The following is a 25,828-nucleotide window of genomic DNA, read 5'->3' on the forward strand; positions in this document are numbered from 1 at the left end:
AGTACACCTTAGTAAAAGGACCCCTTGGTGGCGATTTTCAGTACCACTATCCAGGTAATCGTAGGACAGCCAAAAAGCTGTCCTAAAGGCTTTTTTGATCAGATATTCAGAGAGTGGCTGAATATTACTGCTGTCCAGATAGTGTCGGCACCAAGCTGCTCTATCCAGATATTCAGCAGCAGCCACCAGTGGCGTTCCTGGACTCGATGGCACCCGGGGCGGAGCGCCGATGCGCCCCCCCCCGGGTGCAGCACCCCCCCCCCCGCTAGTTGACACCTCTCCCCCTCCGGCGAAATGACACCCCCCCGGGGTGCATGCCACTGGGGGGGGGGGTGCCAAGGCGCGCGCCTGCTCCTCTGAGTTCGCTAAACTTTGTTTGTTCGCTGCAGCTCCCTCTGCCCCGGAACAGGAATTAACCTGTTTCGGGGCAGAGGGAGCTGCAGCGAACGAACAAAGTTTAGCGAACTCGGAGGAGCAGGCGCGCGCCGCAGCACCCCCCAGCGGCGTGCACCCGGGGCGGTACGCCACTGGCAGCCACTGCCTGGACACTGCTGCTGAATATCCAGAGTTTTTTTTTTTTGTTACCTGTGGTGGCCAGCCAGAGCTAGGTAGGTCGCCAGGGGAGCGACTTCAGTCAGTGCCTATTTTTTATGTGATCTGTCATATTTAAAATATGCGCCGGCACCATTGGCGGTCCGCTCTCTGCTCCCCCCTTGCCCTCAACCTGGCTACATTTCTGAGGCCAGCATTAAAAAAAAAACCCACTAACCACTGCAGTCTCTGTTTCCCCATAAGTGTTCAGGCTTCAGTGGTAACACAGGCTTTTGCAATAACCCCCAGCAGTACCAAAACACCGGATGCTGAGAAGCCCGCCATTAGAGCGATTGTTACCAGTTACTCTTCTTTATTTTTGTATCTATATTCTGTGATTTTCATCACAAGTGTTTGACCCCTGAGGCAGACAGTAAATCCGTCGAAACACGGTTCGTGTCGAGTCACATACAAGTCTGGTGCTGAATAAAGTTACTTCAAATCCTCCATTGGCTGACGAGATTCCTTGGTCCACCCCCACTCCTTTGTTTTGGCTGTCATCCAAGCAGGGTCAGTTTAGCCTTTAGGCTAACTAGGAGGTCGCCTAAGGCAACAATGAGGCAGCAAAGAACTGTTACAGTCAAAGCAAAACAATAGGTTCCCATGGCCAAATAAATTCAAAGAGCCATCAGCATTTTGTTTTACCCACAGGGAGGAAGTGAAATATTCACATAGCCTAGTTATGCAATTATTTATTTATTAACTGTATTTATGAAGAGATTCACCCTAAAGGATTGTTCTGAGACGGGTGGTATTGGGGTGATCATGACTGTTGAGCTTAACTCTCACAATCTCAGGAAGGAGGGGTCCTGGGGAACTGAAAATGAATTATGTGGGGGGGGGGGGGGGTGCAAGGCTGAGGGTTGGCCTAGGGCAGGAGTGTTCAATGTCAGTTCTTAAGGTCTGCAACCCCATCGGGTTTTCAGGATTTCCCCAATGAATAAGCATGAGATCTATTTGCACGCACTGCCTCCATTGTATGCAGATAGATTTCATGCATATTCATTGTGGAAATCCTGAAAACCTGACTGGGTTGTGGACCTCGAGGACTTACACTAAGCACCCCTGGCCTAGGGTGCCTAAAACTTTGCTCCAGCACTGCACCCAAGATAGGTATCATAACATAGTCCAGGTTTGCTATTATCAGCCACTGAGGGATCCTCAGGAGCTTAGCCTAGAATGGGTGGCAGAGCTGGTGATTGGGAGGTGGGGCTAGTGTGGGCAGACATATACGGTCTGTGCTGGGGCTGGTGGTTGGGAGGCGGGACTAGTGCTGGGCAGACTTATACGGTCTGTGCCGGGGCTGGTGGTTGGGCGGCGGGGATAGTGCTGGGCAGACTTATACGGTCTGTGCCAGAGCCGGTGGTGGGTGGCAGGGATAGTGCTGGGCAGACTTATACGGTCTGTGCCAGAGCTGGTGGTTGGGAGGCGGGGTTGGTGGTTGGGAGGCGGGGATAGTGCTGGGCAGACTTATACGGTCTGTGCCAGAGCTGGTGGTGGGTGGCAGGGATAGTGCTGGGCAGACTTATACGGTCTGTGCCAGAGCTGGTGGTTGGGAGGTGGGGCTAGTGTGGGCAGACATATACGGTCTGTGCTGGGGCTGGTGGTTGGGAGGCGGGACTAGTGCTGGGCAGACTTATACGGTCTGTGCCGGGGCTGGTGGTTGGGCGGCGGGGATAGTGCTGGGCAGACTTATACGGTCTGTGCCAGAGCCGGTGATGGGTGGCAGGGATAGTGCTGGGCAGACTTATACGGTCTGTGCCAGAGCTGGTGGTTGGGAGGCGGGGTTGGTGGTTGGGAGGCGGGGATAGTGCTGGGCAGACTTATACGGTCTGTGCCAGAGCTGGTGGTGGGTGGCAGGGATAGTGCTGGGCAGACTTATACGGTCTGTGCCAGAGCTGGTGGTTGGGAGGCGGGGATAGGGCTGGCCAGACTTATACGGTCTGTGCACTGAAGAGGACAGTACAAATAAAAAAAAGTAGCACATATGAATTTATCTTCTTGGGCAGACTGGATGGACCGTGCAGGTCTTTTTCTGCCGTCATCTACTATGTTACTAAGTTACTATGTTTGTACTTCAGCAGCCCTGGAGTGGCTTTCTCACAGGTACTGGAATAAAACGTTTCTTTCCACTGGCTTTCATTCCAGCGTCCAATTCTTTGCCTGAAGGCTACTGTGAAGGAAGCAAAAGGAATTCTGGGTAAAGATGTCAGTGGTGAGTAGACATCACTTTTCTTTCCTTAGTGGAAACACGGGTTGTTGATCCGAGCTGACAGGTTCCTTTCTCTTTGCTGCTGGCAGGTTACAGTGACCCCTATTGTCTGCTAGGGCTGGAGTTCAGGGTGGAGGACCAGTCCCAGGACAGCAGCCCCCAGCAGGACAAACGGCGGCAGAAAGCTGTGGTTAGAAACACAATCCCAGAGGAGCAGACCCATCGGACCCACATAAAGGCTCAAACTCTCAATCCAGTCTGGAATGAAACTTTCATACTGTACGTGTGCAGGACAGCTTTCTCCTCTTCTATCTCTAGTCCATTTTTCTGTTCCCTTCCCAGCAACACTTTTCTCTTTTCTTTTCCCTCTCTTCTCTGCTAGCTGCTTTAACCTCATTCCCGTAAGTTTTGCCATACTGGAATAGACCGAAGCTCCATCAAGCCCAGTATCCTGTTTTCAATAGTGGCCAAAGCAGGATCCCAAAAGAGTAAAACAGATTTTATGCTGCTTATCCCAATGCCATAATGCTTTATGGCCTTTTCTTTTAGGAATTTGTCCAAACCATTTTAAAACCCTGCTAAGCTACTTGCTTTTACTATATTCACTAGCAACATTTCTGTCCCAAAAATGGCTTCTTTCCCTCATTCCTCTGCTTTGTTTTCTATCAGCTCATCTCATACCTCTCCTCCCCTAATGATGTCCCCCCATCTTGTTTAACCTATAAATTAATCTCACTGGAAATGACAGACTGTTGTGTTATCCATATGCTAGAAGCTGAAGTGAGGTGTGGTGACAGTGAGTAGAAATATGACCAGTATGTGCTCTGGATTTTTCCTTTTAACAAAAGATTTGACCCTTTTTATTTTGATAACGGTGGGCTCAATATTCAGCGGGACTTATCTGGGTAGGACACGACTCTCAACCCAGCCCTTAGGACACATCTAGCCAGTCAGATATTCAGGATACACAATAAATATACATGAGATAAATTTGCATACAATGGAGGCAGTGCTTGTGCATATTCATTGTGGACATCCTGAAAACATGACTGGGTTGAGAACTCCCGGAGAAGAAGAAGCTCCTCCATGAATAATTATCACTCACTGGGTCATAACTGGATTTTCAGAGGTGAATACTCCGATAGAGGGAAATGTTTATAAAGTGGGTGCTATTAAGCACCGTCCAGGTACATCCTGGCACTTAATATCCATATATAGAAAAATCCAAAGTGACCAGCATTTTCCTGACTGCCCTGAGTTTAGTATGACCCCTGGAGATTATGCTACCACGTCCTCACCTCAGTGGAGTCGAGCAGCAGAGCTCAGTCAAATGGCCAAGAAGGGGGGAATCTTCTCAGTTTGTTGCCCAAAAGAAGCCAAGAACTAATTTACTTTAAGCAGGAGATTTAATCATTTGCATTGCTTTATGTTGTCCTTGTTGTTCAATGCGTTGTTTTATGTCCTTTTACGCAAATGCAAATAGCACCATCTTTCTCTTATGATAACAATTGTAATATTGTTATCTTCTCAGTGCAGTTGAGTAAATCCTGCCGTGTTGTACAAGTTTTAATCTCTCCATTTAAGATGTTTCTAAAAAAAAAAAAAAAAGAGAAAAGCAAAAGCCCACAGTCAGGTCTTTCTCGGAAAAGTATGTGAAAGAAGTATGGCAGAGCCAAAAGTGCGTGTTAGCAACACAGGTGAAAGTGAACTCACCTCCAGGATGGAACTAGGCCACAGTCTTGTTCTAGCCCGTACTTAAGGGGAAGCAGGAGATATGATACTGAGGCACATGGAGAGGACATTGGGTTAAGGGTACCCATAATCCCTTGAAGATGGGAAGAAAACATTGGTTCATTGATATTCTTGGATTAGCATCATAGATTTCTTAGTTGGTGTTGCTCCTTTAAAGCAGGAAGCCCTTACAAAAGACAGTGTATGCTTTTTCTTTTTCATGGTTTTTCTTCTAGGGAAGTTGAGGATCTTGCCAATGCCAGGTTTCACATGGACATGTGGTAAGTAAAATTTAATTCTTTACTTAATATCCCAACTCTTACTGGGAAAGGCCAAGATGTGATTTCAACTTTCATTCCTTGCCTTTCTCAGTCAGATCTGAGCTCAAAGCGAGTTATACTTCAGCTACTGTAGAATTATCGCTGCCCAGGGGACATTAATCTAAGGTAGATGGTGGAATGATTTGCCCAAGGTCAGACGGAGCATCATTGGGAGAAACAGGATTTGAATCCTGGCTTCCCTGGTCTTCAGGCTGCTGCTCTAACTACTAGGCTACTCTTCCAATTGCCTGTCTCAGGCATCCAGAAGGTCCTGATAGTAAAGCAAAATAAAAAATGAGCCTGACAGTCTAATGATGGATGCTGTTTTATCACCTGCTCTGAGGTTACATAGCCAAGGGTGGGCCTGAGTGGGCCCAGGCCCACCCACTTTGGGCTTAGGCCCACCCAGTAGCAGCACACCTATGATGTGGCTGGCAGGGATCCCCGAGCCCCACCAGCTGAAAACTCCCAACAACTGTCCCTCCTGCATACTTTGTAAATAACAGATCTTCGCTTGCAGAGAGCAGAGACTGATACATACTGCTCGCACCAGCCCCAAAGCCTTCTCTGTGATGTATTCCCACCTATGCAGAAACAGGAAGTTGCATCAGAGGGAAGGCTGTGGGGCCAACATGCGGTTTGTATTAGTTGCTGTTCGCTGAAGGTGAAAATCTGCTATTTAAAAGGTATGTGGGGGAGGGGGATGTTTGAGAGACCATATGGCATGCAGGCGAGAGAGGGAGAGACCAAATCACTTGTGCAACAGGGTGGAGTTCTTCTGCCCACCCATCTTGGGCCCAGGCCCACCCAAAATTGGGTGTCTGGCTACGCCCCTGAGTTACCAAACTGAAAAATACGTTCTTGCTCACTCTACTTTCAGGAGGTTACTTTTTAGAGCATTTTCCCCAAGTAAAGCATGTTCCGTACACAGAAAATGGCTCTTACAAAACTGTGTGTGGATATACTTTTGAAAAAATACACAAGATAACGAGACTGTGCTTAGTATTATATGGACTGTGTGCAGGCGTTCCTGGGGTGGCATTTGGGCCGAGTTGTGAGGGAGCTGTATATTTTATAAAATAAGAAAGTGCATGCTTCCTGTGAAAGAAAGTGACCAACGCTCCATCTTTGTTCATATCACAGGGACTCAGATGACACAGAATCAGTTCGACAAAAACTTGGAGACATAACAGACCTCCACAGCCTGAAAAGGTCAGTAGCCTAGGCTGTGACAGGCAAGTGACTATAGCCTTAATGCAGACTATACCCTGCCAAAGGAGGTCTGGGACTAGATCCCCACACTCAATAACATAAGAATATTTTTATTTTTTGTTCATTGTTCTGTATCATAAACCAACAAATGTGAAAATGTTTGATTGAAATGGTTATCAAAACACATCTTAATCTCTGACACAAAATCATAAAAAATAAACGTGCAACAGGTGTAAGAATTTGTCTTGCTTTCTTGGTGGAGGAGAGAGTACTGCCTCCAAATAGATTTGATTGGGGAGGAGGTGGTGTCTCCAGACAGATTTGGTTGAGAAGGAGGTGGTGTCTCTAGACAGGTTTGGTGGCGGAGGAGACGCTGCATCCCAATAGATTTGGTGAGGGAAGAGATGCTGTCTCCAGACAGATTTGGGTTGGGGAGGAGGTGGTGTCTCTAGACAGGTTTGGTGGCGGAGGAGATAGAGAGGGGCATAATTGAACAAAAACGTTTATCTCCATGGGTGTTTATCTCCGAGAACGGGTCCGTGAAGGGGCGGACCGACCCGTATTTTCGAAAAAAATAGATGTCCATGTTTTATTCGACAATTTGTGAGCTGGGCGTTTTTGTTTTTCAGTGATAATGGAAAATGAAAGCGCCCAGCTCAAAAACGAATAAATCCAAGGCATTTGTTCGTGGGAGGGGCCAGGATTCGTAGTGCACATGCCAGGACACCAACCGGGCACCCTAGGGGGCACTTTTACAAAAAAAAAAAAAAAAAGGTAAAAGAGCTCCCAGGTGCATAGCACCCTTCCCTTGGGTGTTGAGCCCCCCAAATCCCCCTCAAAACCCACCGCCCACAAGTCTACACCATTACTATAGCCCTAAGGGGTGAAGGGGGGCACCTACATGTGGGTACAGTGGGTTTGGGGGGTGGTGTGGTGGGCTCCCATTTACCAGCACAAGTGTAACAGGTGGGGGGGGGGGATGGGCCTGGGTCTACCTGCCTGACGTCCACTGCACCCCCTAATAACTGCTCCAGTGACCTGCATACTGCTGCCAGGGAGGTGGGTATGACATTTGAGGGTGAACATAAAAAGTTGTGAAACGGCATATTTTTGTGGTGGGAGGGGGTTTGTGACCACTGGGGGAGTCAGGGGAGGTCATCCCCAACTCCCTCCAGTGGTCATCTGGTCATTTAGGGCACTTTTTGGGGCCGGAAAAGTGCCCTAAATTCTCGCTAAAAACGCATATTTTTTTCCATTATCGGCGAAAGGCGCCTATCTCTGATCGGCCGATAACCACGCCCCAGTTCCGCCTTCACCACGCCTTTGACACGCCCCCATCAACTTTGTCCGCATCCGCGACGGAGTGCAGTTGAAAACGTCCAAATTCGGCTTTCGATTATACCGCTTTATTCGTTTTTGTGAGATAAACGTCTATCTCCCGATTTGGGTCGCAATATAGGTGTTTTTCTTTTTCAATTATAAGCTGGAGAGTCTCCTGATAGATTTGCTTTGCACAGGAATGAACCTCATCTTTAAACCAGGGCATGCTGGATACACATATTGTCCTCAACTGTCAGGACAGACTGCATCGCTCTTTTCACACATTGTGTTTCCATTACAGATTGTAATACATATTCTCCAAGACTCCCGCCTTTACAGCTGCTATTGCTGATGTGATTTACTGCATCCAGGGCTGGAGGTTGTCGGCTTTTATCTTAGCTGGTACTTATTTGTTAATTTAATATTTTTCTTTGCTCTTTCTCGGTTACTCTCCGCTTTAAACAGGATTTTTAAAGATGCAAGGAAAGACAAAGGACAGGATGATTTCCTGGGTAACGTTGTGGTCCGAGTGCAGGTGAGTGCAATGATGAAATGGGACTAGAGCATTTCCCCAGCCCTGCTGTGAAGGTGTCCATTCCTGCAACCTAGCTGGCTACAAAAGCACTACTCTCCCATAGATGTGTGGGAGTGGGAGACGTGGTATATGCTAGGGGGAGGTGTGCAGCCACAAGTGATGCTGCATGAGGGTGGGGCATGCATAGGAGGGATTTGTGCTCCATTGGGGGGGTGGGGTTCAGTGATGAGAGTTGTGCTGAATGGGAAGAGCAAAACAAGCAGTGGAAGTGTTGATATACAGGATGGTGGAAGGAAAGAAAGCTATACAATGGTTTGGGGGGGGAGGGGGTTGCAGCAGTGGGAGTTGTGCTATATAGTAGGGGGAGATCTTATGCAGCAGTGGGAATTGTGCTGCACTGGTTGAGAGTATGCAGTGGTGGAAATTATACTGCATGAGAGCAGGTCCACTGAGAGACACAGCAGGGCCCTGCTGTGCCCCCCCCCCACACAAATATTCAGGCCCCCACCCCTTTACCTTCCTATGTCTGCTCTTCCCTTTTATTTATTTATTTTTATTATTACATTTGTACCCCGCGCTTTCCCACTCAAAGCAGGTTCAATGCGGTTTACATAGTAATAGGGATTACAGAATGTTGATAGTGAAACTTGATAGGGAAAATATAAGTTAAGTAAAGCAGAATAATAGAAGATATAGGTGAGTAGAGATGTGCAAGTGTTGGGTAAATGGGTTCATAGGATTAGTTTGGTTCATTTGGGTAGGCGTGCTTGAATAGATGGGTTTTTAATGATTTCCGGAAGGGTAGATAGTTCCTGATTGATCGGATAGGTCTGGGGAGGGCATTCCAGAGTTGGCTGTCTAAGAAGGAGAAGTTGGATCCATAGTAGGTTTTGTACTTGAGTCCTTTGCAATTGGGGTAATGTAGATTGAGGTAAATTCGCGAGGTTTCAGACATGTTTCTTGTGGGAAGGTCAATCAGATTGAGCTTATAGTCTGGAGATTCACCGTGGATAATCTTGTGGATTAATGTGTGGACCTTGAAGTTGATTTGTTCTCGGATAGGGAGCCAGTGAAGTTTTTGTCGAAGAGGTGTTGCGCATTCAAATTGTGGTTTGCCAAAAATGAGTCTTGCTGCTGTATTTTGGGCAGTCTGAATTTTTTTCAGGATATGGGTCTTGCAGCCTAAGAAGATACTATTACAGTAGTCAGCGTGGGTAAGTACCATGGATTGCACCAGGTTCCGGAATGTTTTCAGGGGGAGATACGGTTTTATGCGTTTCAGTATCCACATCATGTTGAACATTTTTTTGTAGTGGATTTTGCGTGATTTTCGAGCTGTAGTCTCCTGATCCTGTGTGCCGGGACCCGGGTTATCGCATTAATGCAATTACCCAGGTCCTGGCACACAGGAGCAGGCGAGACAGACCTGCTCCCTCGAAACCATGCCAGTACAAATGAATCAAGGCAGCATTAAAGGATATTGGCTTTTCTTTGGAGCCTCTGAAAAAAATACAAAGTGGGGAGCAATTTGAGTAAAAATTTTAAGCTGAAAATTGTCTTCCACCCAGTAGTTAAAATTATGTACATTGGTTCCAGAGCACATGTACTGGCAGTAAAAGGAAAAAGGACAGGGCATAGGGAAGTAGTAGACAGGAAGGTATGCTCAGATGTCTTCCTACTGGTTGGACCACTCAGCTTACTTCTCTAAGGTTTGCCTCTCATGAAAGCAGTAATCATGATCAGTGCACTGGTACTGAAGCTCTGATGAGTCAGAAATAGTGATCAAAGAGTGTGAGGATGAGAGAGCTTTCAAATGAGTGTGATACACCCTAATGAGTGAGACTTGGCATGTCTGAAGCAGTGGTGCCACCCAACAACAGCACACGTATTAGTGGTAGCAGGTGGGGATCCCAAGCTCCGCCACCAGAAGACTTCCCCGTGATGGTAATGAAAACGCTATTCTCCAGGATATCAGCACATGCGCATGCTCAGTTTTCAGTTTCAGCGCGTGCCTGCTGCAGACTGCTAAGGTGGAAAGAAGCGTTTTCCCGCCAGCTGAGATTTTTTTTGGTGGTGAGTGAAGGGGAGAACACTGGGTGCCCACCCACTTCTTGCCTAGGCCCACCCAAAATCTGTTGTCTGGCTAGGCCCCTGGTCTGAAGTTCTGCTGCATTGGAGTAGGGGGGGTGCACATATAGTGTTCGGAGTTGTGCTACACTAGGAGATAGAAGCTGATTGGCACAGGGAGAGAAGGGAAGGGATTTTGGATTTGACTGGCGCCTTTTTTTCAATAGTAGCTCAAGGTGAGACATTCAGGTACAGTTGATATAAGGGAATACCTTAGTACGACAAGCAAAATAAGTCTGCAGTGTTTTATAACAATGTACCCTAGAAAAAGTGACAGATTTCAGGCATGGACATGACTCATACGGTGGGTGGTGGTAATGACAATCCAGGCACAACAGCAGAAGGAGCGGGGTCAGCAGTGATACAGTGGGTAGGGATAGAGGGATAAACTGGATGAGTCACAAGGTCCTCACATATTCACAACTGGGAAATAGCACAGACCAGCCTCCTGAAAATGAGCAAACACCAGGGGGTACTTACACCTGTAGGACTGAGATGGGATGGTTCACCAATTATGATCTTTTAGAACAGAAAGCATTAAATTTGTTAATTCGAGCCTACTCCACCCTTTCTCTTCTCTCCACACTGGGACTTCTCATTCTTTTCTTTCTCCCCTTCTCTCTTTCCTTCTTGCCATTCCTCAGTCTTGTCTCTTTTTTCAAGCCTGAGTTTGGTTGACACGTTATCACCATATGTCATTTGCATAAGAGACGTGAATTCTTGTGGCACCTTTATGACATGTTAGAATGTGGCACTAGCCGTGGGAGGCCAATCTCACCAGTTTCAGAGCAGTATGAGGCAACCCACAGAACTCTTGCTTACCACAGTCCTTCTAGAGAATATGCAACCTGTCTTTATTGGGGGAGGGGGATTCCCCTAGAACATTCTTTTAAGGTAGAAAACATCTTACACTGCTAGTGCTGTCAAACGACTCTCACTCGATCAGTGAAAAGTTGTGATCGATTCTGACCCCTTTTTGTTTTCTGTTCCTGGAAGGATTTACGCTGTAAGGAGGATCAGTGGTACAATCTAGAGCCTCGGACAGAGACATACCCAGATCGAGGGCAGTGCCACCTGCAGTTCTTATTAATGCATAAGAAGGTAGGAGGAGCTATGTCAGCCAAATTCATTGTGACTCTGTGTTAGTTCCACTGAAATGTGCAAAGTTTGTAAATTGCCTCTATGTACAATCCCCAAAACAAAGGCACGGGAAAACGAAACCGCACTGTGCGGCAGCTGCAACTCCAACATTCTTCCTGCATAAACTCAATGGGCCATAGCGATCTATCTCTCGCATAATTTACTATGCTACTACGTGAAACCTGGTCATTTAATGATTTTATCATTTGTGATTTATGTTTGTTTATTGGGAGATTGTACTTTATTATGGTATGGGAGGTTTTTATTGTAAGTTATTTTGTATGAGTTGAATGATATGATGCTGTTGTTTGTAGTTCACCTTGTATGCAGAATATAGGTGCCATATTAAAGTTGAATTAATTACATTGATCTGCACTGGGCATGTCTGTCCTCCTGTTCTGATTCCCATGGAGCCTCATGAAGAGAGGCTGGGGTTAGTTTTCCCTTCTTCTCAATGCCTTGGCCATCATCACCTGTTTTATTTCCCTCAACGTTTCAGCGAGCAACGGCCCAGAGCAAAAAGCCAAGTTACACCGTCCATCGCCAGCTGCTGCAGCAGTTTGTCCACCATGAGATCACTCACCATCAGGTACAGCTGTTTAGTCACCTTAGCACCTGGGACACTGAGTAAAGAGCTTGTACTATATCATAGGACAGAGTTTGCACCAAGCCATGCAGCGTTCAGGATCTCTGTAACTACTGGTTTCCATACTGAGCAGGCCATAGGGTACTTTATTGGCCAGTATAGGTCATTCAAACCATTGGACTGAGTAGAAATTGGGAGGGGTACAGAGAAGGAAGACAAGGACATTTCTTTGCAGGGATTGGTAGCTGTATTTTGACACCACAGCATGTATAAGGACTGTAGTAAGCTCTACTCAGACCAACAGTTATTGCTAACATGCTGACTTTGGTGGCATTTAATTTGCTGGATTATGTACCTAAATGTTAGTTAATATCTCAACAAGGTAATCTTCAAGACACCAGGTCTGGACAGTTTTTTTTTTTTTAATGTAGCCTGGAGATCACAAGGTGTTTTTTTTTTAATCTGTTTTGTTGGCATAATATTATACAGGAAAGGATACTATTACCAAAGAATACTGACCACATGGCCATTACAGTGACAGTTCCATTAAAATAAGAGTGCCAAACTTTTATATGTATTTCCCCTTGTGGTTTTACCCCTCTCCGCCCCCCTCCCCTCACTAATCCTGCCCCCCCTCTTCCCCCCCTTCGAGATCACAAGGTTTTAATGTTGTAGGTCCCGAATATGGCAATAAGTTCCCAGATTAATTAAAAGCAGAAACTAATTTGATGTTGTTCAGTAAGGAATTGAAGACTTTTCTTCCTCCCGACCTCCAATTGAAGTTTTAGTGCTTAAATTTAAGTTTTGACTGTCGATGGTAGTATTTTAGGATTTATTAATGCAATTATTTTCTGTTTGGTTCTTGATTTTTATTCTAGCTTATTGTTTTGTTATGCCTGTAAACCATGTTGAATGAATACGTTTCAGTAAAATGGTATATAAAATATGATAGAGAGGAATTGTATACCATGTGACCTCATCAATAAAAAATTGTTGAAACAAAAAAAATATATATGATAGAGAGATATCTATAATAATTATTTATTTATTTATTTTATGATTTACATCGGCATGAACTGGGTTACAATGTAGTAGAAATTCAATGTAAGAGGAGTAGGGATTAAGTGTGCTACTTTTCAGTTTTTCTAATGGCATATGAAGGGTTAATGGACCTGCTTTCCCCCCCTTTGCCTAAGACTGGGAGCACATCCTGGGATGGGGAGCTCAGTAAGCATGCCAGCACCATCCTGTTCCTGCACGCCACGCAGAAAGACCTGTCTGAATTCCATCAGGGCATGGCGTGAGTATCATCCACACAGCTCAGAATTCCTTCCTTTCCCTCTACAAAGCCGCCATAATGCCTGCATCCCTTGCCCATAGAGGGCCAGGCCTGCTACAGGGGTTTGCAGAGAAAGTTATGCAGGTACAGCCTGTACATACGTAACTTTACTCGGGCTGAATGTTGTTCCTAGGGGCAGGATTGGAGAGGAGTTTCCATTTATGCACATAGCAGGGCTGCCAAGAGGGGGGGACAGGGGGGACAAAAGTCCCCGGGCCCGGGCCTCCGGGGGGGGCCCGGCGCCACCGCTGCAGTGTGGCCCGGCCGCCTGCCTCGCTCCGGAACTAACCTTAAGCCTCCTTCTTTCACTTGCGCAAGCAGCAGCAGGGCAGGCCACTCCTTCCTTCCGTGTCCCGCCTTCGCCTGGCGTAACGTCCGCGAGGGCGGGGCACGGAAGTAAGGAGGAGAGGTCTGCCCTGCTGCTGCTTGCGCGAAGTGAAAGAAGGAGGCTTAAGGTTAGGTCCGGGCCCGGTAGCGGGTGGGGGGGGGGGGCCCGGAGACTTCAGGTGGGTGGCGACCTTGGGTGGGGGCCCGGGGGTGGCCTTGTCCCGGGCCCGGGCCCGGCCCCGACTCTCGGCGGCCCTGGTGCATAGGGCTAGGTTCAGTAAAGAGCACTCGAAAGATCTGCGCTAAGATGCTATTCAGCTGAATACCTTCTTAGCGCGGATTCCGCGCGTAACTTTGGACGCTGCAGTTAAGCCTGCTGAAACCCAGATTTGAAAATGCCTTCAGAATTTTCAGCTGCTGCTGGCATAGCTGAGGTTTCACTTTAATACTTAACCATCTCTCTGACCTCACGTGCAACTTTCTCTAAATTAGGCACCTTACTTTCTAACTCTTCTTACTCTCTTACCCATCTATATGTTCCATCTTTGCTTTACCCTTCACTATCAATTAAAATGTTCTATTACATATTGTGTTGACATTGTCAGTAGTATATTACGCCATGCTTTGTATTGTTATTTGAATATTTTTACTGCTGTAATCGCCTATTGCTCATGTTTGATCTATTCTTACCGTACGCCGCCTTGAGTGAATTCCTTCAAAAAGGCGGTAAATAAATCCTAATAAATAAATGAAAATAATAGTACCTGGGAACAAGACACTGGCTGCTGAAAGCCTCTTATACCCCCAGCAATGTGTTCAGCTGCCCTCATTGCATCTCTGCTTTCTCTTTGATACAGAGAGTGGCTGGCATACAGCAAGCTGTATCAGATCTTGGAGTTCAACAGCGGTTGCCTGCTCCATCAGATTACCAGCATCGAATACCAGTGGGTTCAGAACAGGCTGCAGGACAAACAGGTATAAGAAGAAAGAACACTGCTGCTATGGGCTACCCAAAACCCAGGGCTGGAAAGGGGGCAGGGGATATCTCTGGTAATTGTGTGCTTGAAATGGTTTAGGGAATGGGAAATGGGGTGGAGAGGTCACCAAAGATGGCCTAGATCTGTGTGAGCAGGATAGATATTCCTAAGAACCCACTTTTCAGTTACCCTGAGACAGGCTTTCTTGGGGATGGCAGTGATGCATCCTGAGAATCCATTGCTAGGGAGAGGGATATGCCTTTGATAACTAACCAACTTGTTAGTCTCACTCACACACACAAGGAGTACTCAGGCTGCATATACTGCAGCGGGACATGTTTATCCACTCCTCCATGTGCAACTTTCTTCAAATCAGTCACCTTACTTTCTAATTCTTCCTACTTTCTTACCCATCTATATCTTACAACTTTGCCTTACCCTTCAATACCAGTTATAATGTTCTAGTACATAATTCTGTTGTCATTGCAAGTAGTATACCATGCCATACTTTGTATTGTTTTCAAATATTTTTAAGCCTATTGCTCATGTTTGATCTATTCTTACCGTACACCGCCTTGAGTGAACTCCTTCAAAAAGGCAGTAAATAAATCCGAATAATAAATAAATAAATAATAAACCCATGCTAGAGAAGGAGGGATAAACTGCCCTTGCATGGGACCAGGCGGAGGAGGGTGGGGAGAAAGGAGGCTGGAAAATCCTGATAATACTTTCCAGAGAGCACACCGTGCTCCTAAAAACACCCGAGGGAGGGAGGATTGTGAAGGTGAGTGTTGAAAGAGATATTGATCAAGTGTTTTGTAATCTAGAGATGTTTATTTCCTTGATTTGCAGAAGGAGGAGTTGGCTGAGTCCTTTGAGGCGCTTCTGGATTACGGACTCTCTCTCCTGCAGAAGTACCGGATCATCTTCCCCCTCTCTGCTCCCAAATCTAAAGAGCGGCTTCAGGGCCTGCTCAGGTCAGTGATCCGTCACACAGAGTCTCTTAATGCAGGATATCCCACACCTACGGCTGGGTGTATTGTTAGGCTCAGCAGGCCTATGCCTAGGCCGTAGGAGCCAAGTTTTGAAAATGATTGGGGGTGCTAAACCCAATGGAAGTCAAGGAGTTTGTTCAATATTGGGGATGCTCGAACACCCACAGATGTGGCTCCTATGGCCTAGGCTGCATTGCATAGCATGCCAGGGGTTAAAGTGTAAATCTGTAGTAAGTTTTTGAGGGTCTCCCAACTTTTGACCTCATGTTTATATGCTCCAAACCCAATATGATCCTCTCTTCCTTCTTTTCCTCCCACTGACAATAACAGAGCAGGTAGTGGGAGTTGGAATTGGTGGGAGGGGGGGGGGGGGGGGAGGGGGGGAGAGCTAGTAACAGACACTAAAGATACTGAACCTAGGAGTGCATCAGATGTAAATTTGTTCCTACCCCTGCCCTTTAGGAAACTAGAAGCCTGGTCCATCTACTACACCCCCAGATTCTCATATCCTCTACATCTCAATATCAAGGTCTATTTTATTTGTCACTGTTTTTAGGTGTTCTTCATATGAGCAGACTGTGGCACTCTTTGTATGCACGTGTACATATTTGTGGCTGTGTTGTGTGTAGAGGTGAAGAAGTGGGCATTCGTTGCAGCTTGTGAGGATAGAGGCCATAGGATGCGAGCATTCCCTGTGCAGAACATGTGGGATGCACTTATAGATCGTGAGCAGAGCTTTACAAGCAGGTGCTTCTTGTATCCTGTAGGCAGTTCTCGGTGTTTGGTCCTTCCTGCCATTGAGCTGCTGTTTTCTGATTTTATTTTCCTCCTGCAGAATCCTTACCCAAATGTGTAAAATGAAAGCTTTCCGAGAACTCTGCCCTCTGATCCCTGATCTCCAGCAAAAAGTGACCGATGCTATCCAGGTAGAGGTTTAGCTACATTCCACTTTGATAGGAAAGATTCTGTAGTATTGTGTGAAGACAGTGATCTCACTACAGAGCCAGCACACGTTGAAGAAGTTGTGAAGGATAGAACAGCAATTGTGGGAGGAGATTTTGTTCCAAATGAATCTGATTGGTTTCTTTCACTGGGTGACAAGGACATGTGCTGGATTCAGCAAAGTCTTTGACTCTGGGCCAGATGCACTAAACAATCGTTAGAGCCCTTCCCTTACCGATTCCCTTAGCGAATCGGTAAGGAACGGGCATGCATTAAAGAACGGGAATGCAAATGAGCTGCTCACTTGCATTCTCTATTCCATTGTTAAACAGTCGGCCAATCGGCCAGTCGAGCATGCGCAGAGCAGCCAAGCATTATGCTGGCTGTTCTGAGCATGCCAAATACGCCTCCCTGTGCCACCCAAAGACGCCACACTGCTCACCCCCTCCAATGTGGCTCAACAGTGTAGTTGAGGACGCCCATTAAAAAAAAGTCCATTTTGGCCGTCATTCCCCCCCCCCCTGAAGACGCCACGCTGCTCACCCCCTCCGATGTGGCTCGATCCAGAGGAGAGTGCAGTTGAGGACGCCCATCCCAAAAAAAATGTCCATTTTGGCCGTCATCCCCCCCCACCCCCGCAATAATAAAAATGTCTTTTTTGGCAGTGCTTCACTCAGCTGAGACACCTGGAAGTCCTTGAGCCAATCACAACGCGTTTAGCTGAGCTAATATTGGGCCCACAGTATGTAGACAGAGAGAGGTTTCATCGTGTGTAATATGTAAAACTAGTAAAAAAGGCCGGTTTCCGAAACCAATGAAACGGGCGCTAGCATGTGGTTTTTTTTGTGTGTGTGTGTATGTGTCACAGAGTTATTTTGTGTGTGTGTGTGTGTTGATGTGTGTCTTTTTTTTGTTTTGTTTTTTGCTTGGGGGTTGGGGGATGTGCTGTGCTGTCCTTGGTCGCTGTTTGCTGCTGGCTGGGTCGCGGGTAATCCTTCCAGCTGGGCCGCAGCTTGTCCTGTTCGCCCACGTCCCAGATGGTGACGGGCACGTTGTTTTCCGGCTCCTCTGACTCCATGTCAAGCGATCCCAAATATAGTCTGTGCTGGCACTCTTCAGTACTGGCATTATGCATTTAAAAATCCCCCCCCCCCGGTCTATTTTTGCACATACCCACAGCAGGAATATTCTTCTCTCGTTCCAGCGGTGGTTCTGTGCTCTCCGTGCTGCACAGATAATGAGCCATTCTGCTGGGGAATGCTCCTCCCTTATTGTCACGTAGTTTCCTCTGATTGGTCCGTCTTACGTTGCCTAGTGTTGCCTGGGAACGGTGTTGTGATGGTCCTTTGTGTTTCAGAATGTTGAGGGTGTTTTTTCTGATTGGTCCGTCATGCGAGGGCGGGGCAGAGAGACATGGTCAGTGTTGTGGCTTCACCACCATGAATCCATGAACCCTTCAGGGAGTGACTGAGTGACTTCAGAACGTTGTCTTCAGAACGTTGAGGGTGAGTTTTATTATAGTAGATATTGACCCGAGCACAGGAATATTGGCTGACCTAGAAAAATGCCCTTAGATGTAATTTTAATCCAGGAACCCAGCCTGTACTTGGTTTGGTGAACATGCAGCGTAAAGAAAGCTCGAGGTGATCATGTCAGCTATTGACTGCAGAGGGCAGTAGCTCATTTTGGGACCCCTTTACTAAAGGGCAATAAGTCCTAATACATGTTAAAGTGTTTTGCAATAATTTGCCAGTTTGCACACTTAAATCGCGCATTATTTATTTTTTTTAAAAATGTTTTCTCAGGAGGGGTCGTGTTATGGGTGAGAATGGGCATGGAAGCATTGTCCAGCTGGCACATTTGTATTAGCGCATGCAGGCTTAACACAGGAGCAGTTAGGTCCTCCTATTTAGGAAGTGGTAAGTGCTGTGGTGTTAAGCTTTTTGTCAGTCCCGCACACTAATGGAAAAATTAGCATGGGACCTGCAAAAAAAAATTTTTTTTTAATTAAAAAGCCCTAAATACTGATTTATACTGTGTACTTGTGACCTGGATTGGTCATTGTTAGAAGTAGGATATTGGGCTATAGGTAGATGGATCTTTGGACTCACAGTATGGCAGTTCTTATGCTGTTCTAGTAAAAGACTGTAAAAATAAAAAGCTAATAGCGTCTATAAAAAAACACACTGTCTCATCCTCTCATCCCAACACAGCACGGACAACCCCACAAGTATTAACACTCCAGATTACACCCTCCCTATCTCAGACAGCCTGAAAATCCTCAGCGTTACAATAGACCGTAACTTAACACTAGCCAATTGAAATCCACAACAAAGAAAATGTTCCACTCAATGTGGAAACTCAAACGCGTCAAACCATTCTTCCCGAGGGAAACATTTCGCAACCTGATGCAACCAATGGTACTAAGCCACGTAGACTACTGAAATGGAATTTATGCGGGATGCAAAGAACAAATCTTAAAGAAACCTCAGACCGCTCAAAACACGGCAGCCAGGCTTATATTTGGAAAAACGCGATTTGAAAGCGCAAAACCCCTCCGTGAAAAACTACACCGGCTCTCAATCAAAGAACGTATTGCCTTCAAAATCTGTACCCTGGTTCACAAAATTATCTACGGCGAAGCCCCGGGTTACATGACGGACCTCATTGACCTACCAACCAGAAACATATCCGAATCAACACGATCATATCTAAATCTGCACTACCCAAGCTGCAAAGGACTTAAATACAAATCAACTTACGCATCCAGTTTTTCCTACATAAGCACACAACTGTGGAACGCATTACCAAAAGCCTTGAAAACAACGTACGACCACCTAAACTTCCGGAAATCACTAAAAACTAACCTGTTTAAAAAGGCATACCCTACCGATCCACCTTAAATCCCTGATCTCTGCAACACAACAAAACTAAAGTACGTAATGGACACAACACAACTCTTCCACTGTCTGCTCCACATGAACTTTATTTTGCCACAACATCACTTTGTATTTGCTCACACCGGAGTCTGCGAACGCATCTCCGGTACTATGTAAGCCACATTGAGCCTGCAAATAGGTGGGAAAATGTGGGATGCAAATATAACAAATAACAAATGTGTTAAATCTGGGCTTAGTGTGTGGGAAACTGCCGAATTAAAACGCATTAAACCCAGATTTTAACGCATTTTAGCAAAAGGGTCTCTTTGTGTTTGTTTCTGAACTGCTGGAACGGGTTTCCTGATACATTCAAGACGATATCTTTCCTTTCATCTTCTCTCTGCTTCTCTTGCAGCTTGGCACTGAGGAGTGGTTTGACCTGAAGAGACAGCACCTGCAGCCCATGGTGAAGGTGGGACCCAGCACCTTTTTATTTCAAAGAACTCAACGGCCTCTCCTGCCCAGTTTAATCACTTTGAATATCGGGTGGGCTGTTATTATTTTTATAACTACATAAGTAATGCCACACTGGGAAAAGACCAAGGGTCCATCAAGCCCAGCATCCTGTCCACGACAGCGGCCAATCCAGGCCAAGGGCACCTGGCGAGCTTCCCAAACGTACAAACATTCTATACATGTTATTCCTGGAATTGTGGATTTTTCCCAAGTCCATTTAGCAGTGGTTAATGGGCTTGTCCTTTAGGAAACCGTCTAACCCCTTTTTAAACTCTGCCAAGCTAACCGCCTTCACCACGTTCTCCGGCAACGAATTCCAGAGTTTAATTATACGTTGGGTGAAGAAACATTTTCTCCGATTTGTTTTAAATTTACTACACTGTAGTTTCATCGCATGCCCCCTAGTCCTAGTATTTTTGGAAAACATGAACAGACGCTTCACATCCACCTGTTCCACTACACTCATTATTTTATATACCTCTATCATGTCTCCCCTCAGCCGTCTCTTCTCTTATATTTTATTAGAAAAGCAATTTGGCACAATTTGGAAATTGCGAGTAGACATATAGAAACCTGAAGTCTTCTAGTAACACGGTATCTTGCTACGTTTTGGGATTCTGCTGGGTACTCGTGACCTGGATTGGCCATTGTTAGAAGTAGGATATTGGGCTACACGTAGATGGATCTTTGGACTCACAGTATGGCAATTCTTATGCTGTTCTAGTAAAAGACTGTAAAAATAAAAAGCTAATAGCATCTATAAAAAAATCAGAGTCCAGTTTAAGCAGACCCCCCAGTCCTTGTTTATTGATACCCATCTCAGTGACCTCTGGTCTGCGGCACCATTGCTAAATAACTGCAGTTTGGCATTGTCCCAAAACACCAGTTGCTCTTGCACCCAGGACCATCCCTCCTCTGTGCTTGCACGTGTGTGTTTGTGTGTACTCTTCCCGCTCAATGCAGTGTACGTATAGTGCATTAATTAGGGAAGGAGAGAGTTAAATCAGATAGTGTTGTCTGCCCTTGTAATTGTACTGGTCCTATTAACATTAGCTGGTCGTGTATCACAGCTCCAATTTCAATTCCGCCGCTAATGATGTGACCTTCAGGAAGTCTCCTTAACCTGCCTGTACACAGCTCTACAGCAGGAACATAAGAAGTATGTGAAATATCTTGCATGTACAGACTTAAGGAATTATAAGAGTAATGGTATAATACTGAAACCAGATTTCTTGCAGACCTGATATCAGCATATTTATACTAATATCTTGACCTTTTCTGTTGACACCTTTGGTTCATTCTTCTCCCATCTTGCCGCCTCCTGACCTTCATAAAACAAATATCATGAACATACTCAAATTCTCTTTGTGCTTTGGCAGAGCAAGGAGGAGAACACAAAGTCTCTGGTGACCCTGGTGTCAGAGGTGAATGGAGACCTTCAGAGCTGTATCAAAACCTGGAACAAGTTCTTTGTCAAGTAAGACTCCGGGGCAGCGTGTCTATCCTTAACAGAATCTGGCCTTTGATTATTCCTGTCTACTGACCCAGCTGGATGGTGGTTTGGCAGCACTTCATAGAACCAATAAGGTTGCTGTTGGCTGTCTGACTATTGTTTGCACACAATAATAAACAAAATCTCTGTGGTAAGGGCAGGGGCAGACTGACCCAGGGCCGCCGAGAGGGGGGCACAGGGGGGACAAAATTCCACGGGCCCGGGCCTCTGGGCGGGCGCCGCCGCAGTCCGGCCCGCCCGCCCACTATCGCTCCCTGGCATTGAACTTAAGCGCCTCACCTTCGAAAGCGCAGCAAGCAGCGGCAGACCACTCCTTCCTTCCGTGTCCCGCCCTCACCTGATGTAACTTCCGCGAGGGCGGGACACAGAAGGAAGGAGTGGTCTGCCGCTGCTTGCTGCGCTTTCGAAGGTGAGGCGCTTAAGGTCAGTACAGAGGGCCCAGGGTGGAGAGAGGGCCCGGTGGCGGGTGGAGGGGGAGCTCCGGGGGCGGCCTTGTCCCGGGCCTGGCCCAGTCTCTCGGCGGCCCTGGACTGACCATTCGAGCAACCTGGCAGTTTCCGAGGACTCAGAGGCTCTGCCTGGTTGCCCGCTGCTGCACTCTACAACCCCCCCCCCCCACCCTCAGTCCTACCTTGAAGGTCCCTGGTGGTCTAGTGGCCTCTGCAGGGGGCAAGAAAGAACAACACTCTTTCCTGCCTGCTGCCACTATTCTGCCCGGTGCCGCCATGTTTTAAAAATGGTTGCCGAGACTTCCTGAGACCCACGAGACTACTGCAGGAAGTCTCAGCTGCCATTTTGAAAACATGGTGGTGCCGGACAGAATAGCAGTAGTGGGCAGGAAAGAGTGGGGTTCTTTCCTGCTCCCAAAGAAGCCACTAGACCACCAAAGAACTTCAAGGTAGGACCCTGGAAGAGCCCACTGAGGCTCGGGGGACTGTGGTGTGTGAGAGGAGGGTGGCAGCTGCGGCAGTAGGGTGGGAAAGCAGCACAGCGGTGGTGGTGGGGGCGGCAGACAGTGGCAGGGGGGGCCCAGATCACCCTCACTGCCTGGGGGCTCAGATCACTATCAGTCTGCCCCTGGGTAAGGATTGGAAGTGTAGAGCAGGGATGCTCCAGCTAGTTTCAAGCTAAGATTTGTATGTTGGTTTTCTCTCTCCCAAAAATACTTATTTTATGTAACAGAAAAGTGAGATCAGATTTAGAAGAATGCACATCTTCTAATATAATAATTTGCTCCTCCAACATTCCAATGTGTCTCACTGGGATCGTAACCACCTGCTGACGTCACTCCTCCAACGTTCTCCGTCCCCCCTCCCTCCCAGTTCCATGGGACCCTGGAACTGGGAGGGTGGGATGGAGGGACAGAGGGAGGGGGGACCCTGGAAATGGGAGGGAGGGGGACACTGGAACTCGGGAGGGGGCCTGGAACTCGGAGGGAGGTGGAGGGGGCAGGGGAGAGATGCTGCACATGGATGGATGGAGGGGGCAGGGCACAGAGGACATTGCCTGCATATGGATGAATGCAGGGGAGAGAGAGCATAATGCAGGGGAGGGAGGGGACCCTGAAACTCGGAAGGAGGCAGGGAGGGGACGACCCTGGAACTCTTAGGCAGGGAGGGAGGGAGGGGACGACCCTGGAACTCGGAGGGAGGGAGGGGGACAACAACCCTGGAACTCAGAGGGAGGGAGGGAGGGAGCGGGGGACAACAACCCTGGAACTCGGAGGGAGGGAGAGGGGGACAACCCTGGAACTCAGAGGGCGGCAGGGAGGGGGGACCCTGGAACTGGAAGGGAGGGGGGGCCCTGGCACACACTCTCATGCTCACACACACACACTCTCTCTCTCTCACAGACACACTCGCAGCCAGTCTCACTCTCTCTCTGTCACACACACACACACACTCGCACATTCACTCTCTCTCACAGAGTCACTCTCACACACACTCTCTCAAACATACACACTGCGAGGAAAACCTTGCTAGCGCCCGTTTCATTTGTGTCAGAAACGGGCCTGTTTTACTAGTTAGAAAGGTATTAATTACTGGATAGCTGCTTTTGTTGCTTTTTAAGGTATAAGAGAAAATCGGTGAAACAGTGTAACTTACGCCTCTAGGGTTATTCGCGCAATACTTGCTAGAACACTGTCCATGTACTCAGCTATCACTGGTTGTCCACTTTCCCAGGTAACACTGCCTGGTTAGTCTTGTTGCCACTTGTATTGCCTCAGTAGCCCATAAACCTGTGGACAGTTTGTCCTGTTCTCTTCCTCATCAGCAGGTGGGATTATTTTCTGGAACTCGGCTGCCAGAGTTAAAAGCTGGGTGTAGTTGGTGAAGTTGTCCTGCTTACAATTTCTCTGTGATTCCTCATGCTGGTTCCTCCTTTCCTGCAGCATTGTGAAAGTGGACATTTTCAAGATCACGTATATGGAACTCCAGCGGCTGGTGAGCATATCTTCATCTTTAAAGATCTTACATATGCAGGAGACAGATGCAAATATTTCTTTAAATTATGTTGGAATTCTGGAATCAGATGGTGCCTTTTTAATGGATTAACTTTAGAGAATTATTCCTCTTCGTCAGGTCAGTCACTGACTCTTCTTTGTACATATCCAAGGGGACTTACATGACAACCCTACTACTCCATTCTTTGGTTCTTAGTCAGTTAGACTATTGTAATGCTCATTTTCAGGGGATACATCTCACCAAATTAAAATGGTTACAGCTTATCGCAAATATAACAGGTGCAAAATGTTGGGATCACATGACCTGACTTACCTGATTCATTTTGTATCCCTAACAAAGTCCTTAAACTAGTTCATCAAATTCAACACGCTGGCCTACCCTTATTTCCGTTTTACTGCCTGATATCTTATACACTTTCTAGAGCAGGGGTGGGCAGCCCAGTCAGGTTTTCAGGATTTCCCCAATGAATATGTGCAAGATCCATGTTGCATACAACGGGGGCAGTACATGCAATTGAATCTCATGCATATTCATCGTAACTTTAAATAAAAAATAAATGGGTATATAATGTATTAGTAAAGTGGTAAATTGTATAACAATATCTCAGTAAAACCACCTAAATGTGCTCAAAACTTCAATATAATTTCTTTATTAAATCTGAATTAAAAACTGTATACAAATACTTTACCATACCTTCATTGCACAAACAATATATAACTAGACATAAAATGAATACTAATATTAATTTATATCATATAATGTTATCAAATAATATAGATTTGTGTGAACACTCTTGAGAATTATTTCCAGAAGAGTCACCCGGACCTTTGTGTGAGTGTGCAGGCAAACTGTTGGACGCCTTCAGGCTCCCTGTATCATCAGGGGAGGCCCTTTTCCATCTATATCAAGACAGTCCTACCATGAAGTTCTTCGGGAGTCACCCGAACCTTTGCTTGAGTGTGCTGGCAACCTGTTGGACGCCTTCAGGCTCCCGGTGTCATCAGGGAGGCCCCTTTCCATCTATATCAAGGCGGTCCTACCGCAAAGTTCTTTGAGAATCACCCGGACCTTTGCATGAGTGTGCATGCAACCTGTTGGATGCCTTCAAGCTCCTGGTGTCATCAGAGGAGGCCCTCTTCCAACTATATCAAGATGGTCCTACTACGGTATGTGGCTAAAGTGTGCCCAAAGGGGCATGACCAAAGAAGCAAATCCCATCCCTTAGGAGCCCCTTTGGAGCCTGAGGAGTAAGAAGCTTGTCATTCTTCCTGCTCCAATGGGGAAGAGAGAGAGAGAGAGAGAGTGATTTGAAGAGATTTGAGACTCCGACTGTTGTGAAGGGGCCCATGGATCAACATCTGAAGGCATTCTTGGTGTCTGGCAATAACCTCCAATCAGCATCTCTCTCTCTGTCTTTCTGAGACCTTCCTTTTGCAGGAGGTTCATACCCCACCTCCACAACCTGTACCTTTAGGAGAGTTAGCATCTGCTCTGGAGCAAGTGAACGGGACGCCTCCTCCTTTGGAGTTAATTGTGAGTGGAAACCCTGACAATCTGCAAGGAGCAACTGGGACTCAGATGGTGAAGATACCTGTTCCTGTTACTTAGTCTATTCATTCATATTCATTTCTAGATATTCCTCAAGTTTTGCAAGAAATTTCATTAAAGGATATTTTCTTGGCTATTATTAAAATAGGTAAGAACTTACAGGATAACCTTAAACTATACAGTAAATTTGCATTGGAAGTATCTAAAAAGTTTCAAGATCCTGAATATGGCCACCAGCAGGCTCATTTTCGAAAGAGAAGGATGCCCATCTTTTGACACAAATCGGAAGATGGGCGTCCTTCTCACAGGGTCATCCAAATCGGTATAATCGAAAGCTGATTTTGGGCGTTCCCAACTGCTTTCCGTTGCAGGGATGACCAAAGTTCAAGGGGGTGCATTGGAGGTGTAGTGAAGGCGGGACTTGGGCGTGCCTAACACATGGACGTCCTCAACCCATAATGGAAAAAAAAGGGCGTCCCTGACAAGCACTTGGACGACTTTACCTGGTCTTGTTTTTCTTATGACCAAGGCACAAAAAGGTGCCCGAACTGAC

At 46.6% G+C, this 25,828-nt stretch overlaps 1 protein-coding gene across 4 annotated transcripts in view; it reads left to right on the top strand.

Moving 5' to 3' along the window:
- Positions 1-25,828, top strand: part of UNC13D (unc-13 homolog D) — a 118,077-nt gene that overhangs the window by 46,795 nt on the left and 45,454 nt on the right. For all 4 annotated transcript variants that reach the window (XM_030208244.1, XM_030208245.1, XM_030208242.1 and 1 more), the window contains exons 6-19: positions 2,740-2,806; positions 2,893-3,082; positions 4,771-4,815; positions 5,998-6,066; positions 7,852-7,921; positions 11,045-11,149; positions 11,688-11,777; positions 12,971-13,074; positions 14,298-14,415; positions 15,270-15,394; positions 16,248-16,338; positions 19,649-19,705; positions 21,129-21,226; positions 23,655-23,706. In XM_030208244.1, coding sequence (XP_030064104.1) covers positions 2,740-2,806; positions 2,893-3,082; positions 4,771-4,815; positions 5,998-6,066; positions 7,852-7,921; positions 11,045-11,149; positions 11,688-11,777; positions 12,971-13,074; positions 14,298-14,415; positions 15,270-15,394; positions 16,248-16,338; positions 19,649-19,705; positions 21,129-21,226; positions 23,655-23,706 — 1,281 coding nt within the window. The remainder of the gene's footprint in view (positions 1-2,739; positions 2,807-2,892; positions 3,083-4,770; positions 4,816-5,997; positions 6,067-7,851; positions 7,922-11,044; positions 11,150-11,687; positions 11,778-12,970; positions 13,075-14,297; positions 14,416-15,269; positions 15,395-16,247; positions 16,339-19,648; positions 19,706-21,128; positions 21,227-23,654; positions 23,707-25,828) is intronic.

Source organism: Microcaecilia unicolor, chromosome 6 (assembly GCF_901765095.1).
Source record: "Microcaecilia unicolor chromosome 6, aMicUni1.1, whole genome shotgun sequence".
NCBI lineage: Eukaryota > Metazoa > Chordata > Amphibia > Gymnophiona > Siphonopidae > Microcaecilia > Microcaecilia unicolor.